Source organism: Piliocolobus tephrosceles, chromosome 10 (genome assembly GCF_002776525.5).
Source record: "Piliocolobus tephrosceles isolate RC106 chromosome 10, ASM277652v3, whole genome shotgun sequence".
In the NCBI taxonomy this organism is placed as follows: Eukaryota; Metazoa; Chordata; class Mammalia; order Primates; family Cercopithecidae; genus Piliocolobus; species Piliocolobus tephrosceles.
Window position 1 is genome coordinate 51,234,258 of NC_045443.1, and position 3,263 is coordinate 51,237,520.

The 3,263-nt window shown below is 51.9% G+C and overlaps 1 protein-coding gene across 2 annotated transcripts; it reads left to right on the plus strand.

The window, feature by feature from the left end:
• The first annotated feature begins 214 nt into the window (after window positions 1-214).
• On the plus strand, window positions 215-3,049 carry HOXC4 (homeobox C4). 2 transcript variants are annotated; one of them, XM_023210913.2, is made up of 3 exons: window positions 215-301; window positions 447-1,382; window positions 1,872-3,049. In XM_023210913.2, exons 2-3 carry the CDS (start codon window positions 944-946, stop codon window positions 2,225-2,227), a joined length of 795 nt encoding a protein of 264 aa, XP_023066681.1. In that variant the 5' UTR covers window positions 215-301; window positions 447-943; the 3' UTR covers window positions 2,228-3,049. The 2 variants fall into 2 exon arrangements, with proteins under 2 accessions (XP_023066681.1, XP_023066680.1); XM_023210912.2 differs by having other exon boundaries at window positions 248-301; window positions 417-1,382.
• Window positions 3,050-3,263: the final 214 nt, after the last annotated feature.

Below are 3,263 nucleotides of genomic sequence, written 5' to 3' on the forward strand. Positions count from 1 at the left end.
GCCCCATCTCCTTGGAGATAATTGTCAGAAAATAGCAGGCCGGGCTGAATGGGGAGTGGAAACAGGAGCCAGCAGTAGAAGAGATCCTCTGCTCTGGGGCTGGGGCAGGGAGGGTCAGTGGGTAGCAGGGGAAGGCGAGACTTCTGAATTCTGCTTTTGCCAACCACTTCCTGTCTCTCTTCAGCGGGGGCTCAACCCCCAGACCTCCAGAAATGACGTCAGAATCATTTGCATCCCGCTGCCTCTACCTGCCTGGTCCAGCTGGGACCCTGCCTCGCCGGCCCCATGGCCAGAGGGTTGGGTGAGTGTGTATGGGGAAGAGGGCTGGACTCTGGTATCCTTGGATGGGGGGCGCTCCAGGCTCTCCAGCCTCCTCGGCTCAGCCTGGGCCCCTCCCCATCCAACCTCCACTCCAGTCCTCATTCAACTTCCTCTTCCTGCGAAAGAGGGGCGCTGCCCGGTGACCTACACAGACTGAGACACAATCGCCATGAATGGAGACCTCTGGAAAAGCTCAAGAGCCGAGGCCCACGGGGCCCAGCAGAGGCCTGAGGGGAGACCCTGGGCGGGGGCTGAATCACTGCCTCCCGACAGCCCCCCAATGCCCGGGCTTTGGAGGGGAGCCGGGAGCTTCCCATCTCCTTTTGCAGGGGAGGGTTGTCAGTCTGGCAGGATGTGCACTGGGGGCACCCCAACCCCTGCCAGCTAACCCCACATCACCACCACCCACCCCCCAGCACCACCACCACTACACACACAAAAAAATTGGATACATTTTGAATAAAGCGATTCGGTTCCTTATCCGGGGACTGGGTTGCTCCGTGTGATTGGCCGGCGGAGTCACATGGTGAAAGTAACTTTACAGGGTCGCTAGCTAGTAGGAGGGCTTTATGGAGCAGAAAAACGACAAAGCGAGAAAAATTATTTTCCACTCCAGAAATTAATGATCATGAGCTCGTATTTGATGGACTCTAACTACATCGATCCGAAATTTCCTCCATGCGAAGAATATTCGCAAAATAGCTACATCCCTGAACACAGTCCGGAATATTACGGCCGGACCAGGGAATCGGGATTCCAGCATCACCACCAGGAGCTGTACCCACCACCGCCTCCGCGCCCTAGCTACCCTGAGCGCCAGTATAGCTGCACCAGTCTCCAGGGGCCGGGCAATTCGCGAGGCCACGGGCCGGCCCAGGCGGGCCACCACCACCCCGAGAAATCACAGTCGCTCTGCGAGCCGGCGCCTCTCTCAGGCGCCTCCGCCTCCCCGTCCCCAGCCCCGCCAGCCTGCAGCCAGCCAGCCCCAGACCATCCCTCCAGCGCCGCCAGCAAGCAACCCATAGTCTACCCATGGATGAAAAAAATTCACGTTAGCACGGGTAGGCAACTTTGCTTTTTGCTCCCCCCCTCCCTCCCTTCTTCCCTAGCTCTCCCCACCCTCCTCGGCCCCCTCTGGCCCCCGTCCTCCTTTCTCTCCTTCCCCCTCTCTCTCCAGGAGCGACTCTGGGTTAGCACAATTGAACTGGATTTACGAGCGAGAATGGGTAATTACATCCCCCATAAATTTTATGGCTTAGCTACTCTGGGCAGTCCGAGCCATGTGCTACGATCTGTTATGTATGTGTGAAAACTATGCTCGCTTTCTAAGGGCGCATAAATAATTCAGTGTCGTTACAATGAGGATTCCCCTCTTATTACACTACAAAGTCTTCAGCTTCCTTCAACTTCTTTATAACCCATTTAAGCTTGATGACTTTATTTCCACCACTCCCTCCTCCTGTTCCTCAGAGCTGAGGATGGGGGGTGGGGGGCGGGGTGCCTGCTGCCTCTGAACCCCACTATTTGCTTTTCCCCTCCCCATCCCCCAGTGAACCCCAATTATAACGGAGGGGAACCCAAGCGCTCGAGAACAGCCTACACCCGGCAGCAAGTCCTGGAATTAGAGAAAGAGTTTCATTACAACCGCTACCTGACCCGAAGGAGAAGGATCGAGATCGCCCACTCGCTGTGCCTCTCTGAGAGGCAGATCAAAATCTGGTTCCAAAACCGTCGCATGAAATGGAAGAAGGACCACCGACTCCCCAACACCAAAGTCAGGTCAGCACCCCCGGCCGGCGCTGCGCCCAGCACCCTTTCGGCAGCTACCCCGGGCACTTCTGAAGACCACTCCCAGAGCGCCACGCCGCCGGAGCAGCAACGGGCAGAGGACATTACCAGGTTATAAAACATAACTCACACCCCTGCCCCCACCCCATGCCCCCACCCTCCCCTCACACACAAATTGACTCTTATTTATAGAATTTAATATATATATATATATATCGGTTCTTTTCTCTCTTCCTCTCACCTTGTCCCTTGTCAGTTCCAAACAGACAAAACAGATAAACAAACAAGCCCCCTGCCCTCCTCTGCCTTCCACTGTTAAGGACCCTTTTAAGCATGTGATGTTGTCTTAGCATGGTACCTGCTGGGTGTTTTTTTTTTTTTTTTTTTTAAGGCCATTTGGGGGGTTATTTATTTTTTAAGAAAAAAACTGCAAAAAATATATATTGCAAGGTGTGATAGTCTGGTTTGGGTGAATTTCAGGGGAAATGAGGAAAAGAAAAAAGGAAAAAGATTTTAAAGCCAATTCTCATCCTTCTCCTCCTCCTTCTTCCCCCCTCTTTCCTTAGGCCTTTTGCATTGAAAATGCACCAGGGGAGGTTAGTGGGGGGGAAGTCATTTTAAGGAGAACAAAGCTATGAAGTTCTTTTGTATTATTGTTGGGGGGTGTGCGGGAGGAGAGGGGGCAAAGACAGCAGACAAAGCTAAATGCATCTGGAGAGCCTCTCAGAGCTGTTCAGTTTGAGGAGCCAAAAGAAAATCAAAATGAACTTTCAGTTCAGAGAGGCAGTCTATAGGTAGAATCTCTCCCCACCCCCATCGTGGCTATTGTGTTTTTGGACTGAATTTACTTGATTATTGTAAAACTTGCAATAAAGAATTTTAGTGTTGATGTGAAATGCCCCGTGATCAATAATAAACCAGTGGATGTGAATTAGTTTTACGTCAATGTCTGATGGTTTCTTTTTATCCCCCTCCTTTCTCTGGCCTGGTAACATCCCTCTATAGTTCTCTATAGTTGCCTAAGTTTACTTTAAACAAACACACAAATCTTAGCTCTCCATTAGTCTTCCAATGTCCTTAGAAGAAACAGCAAAAGGGTTGGGGTATGGGATCTTCAGAAGAGGGGATGTGGAAGATTAAGGCTAATTTCTCCA

Coding starts and splice junctions, on each gene's coding strand:
- HOXC4 (XM_023210913.2), top strand. CDS start 944: ATGATCATGAGCTCGTATTTGATGGACTCTAACTACATCGATCCGAAA. Junction 1,383..1,871: donor AAAAATTCACGTTAGCACGG/GTAGGCAACTTT, acceptor CCCATCCCCCAG/TGAACCCCAATTATAACGGA.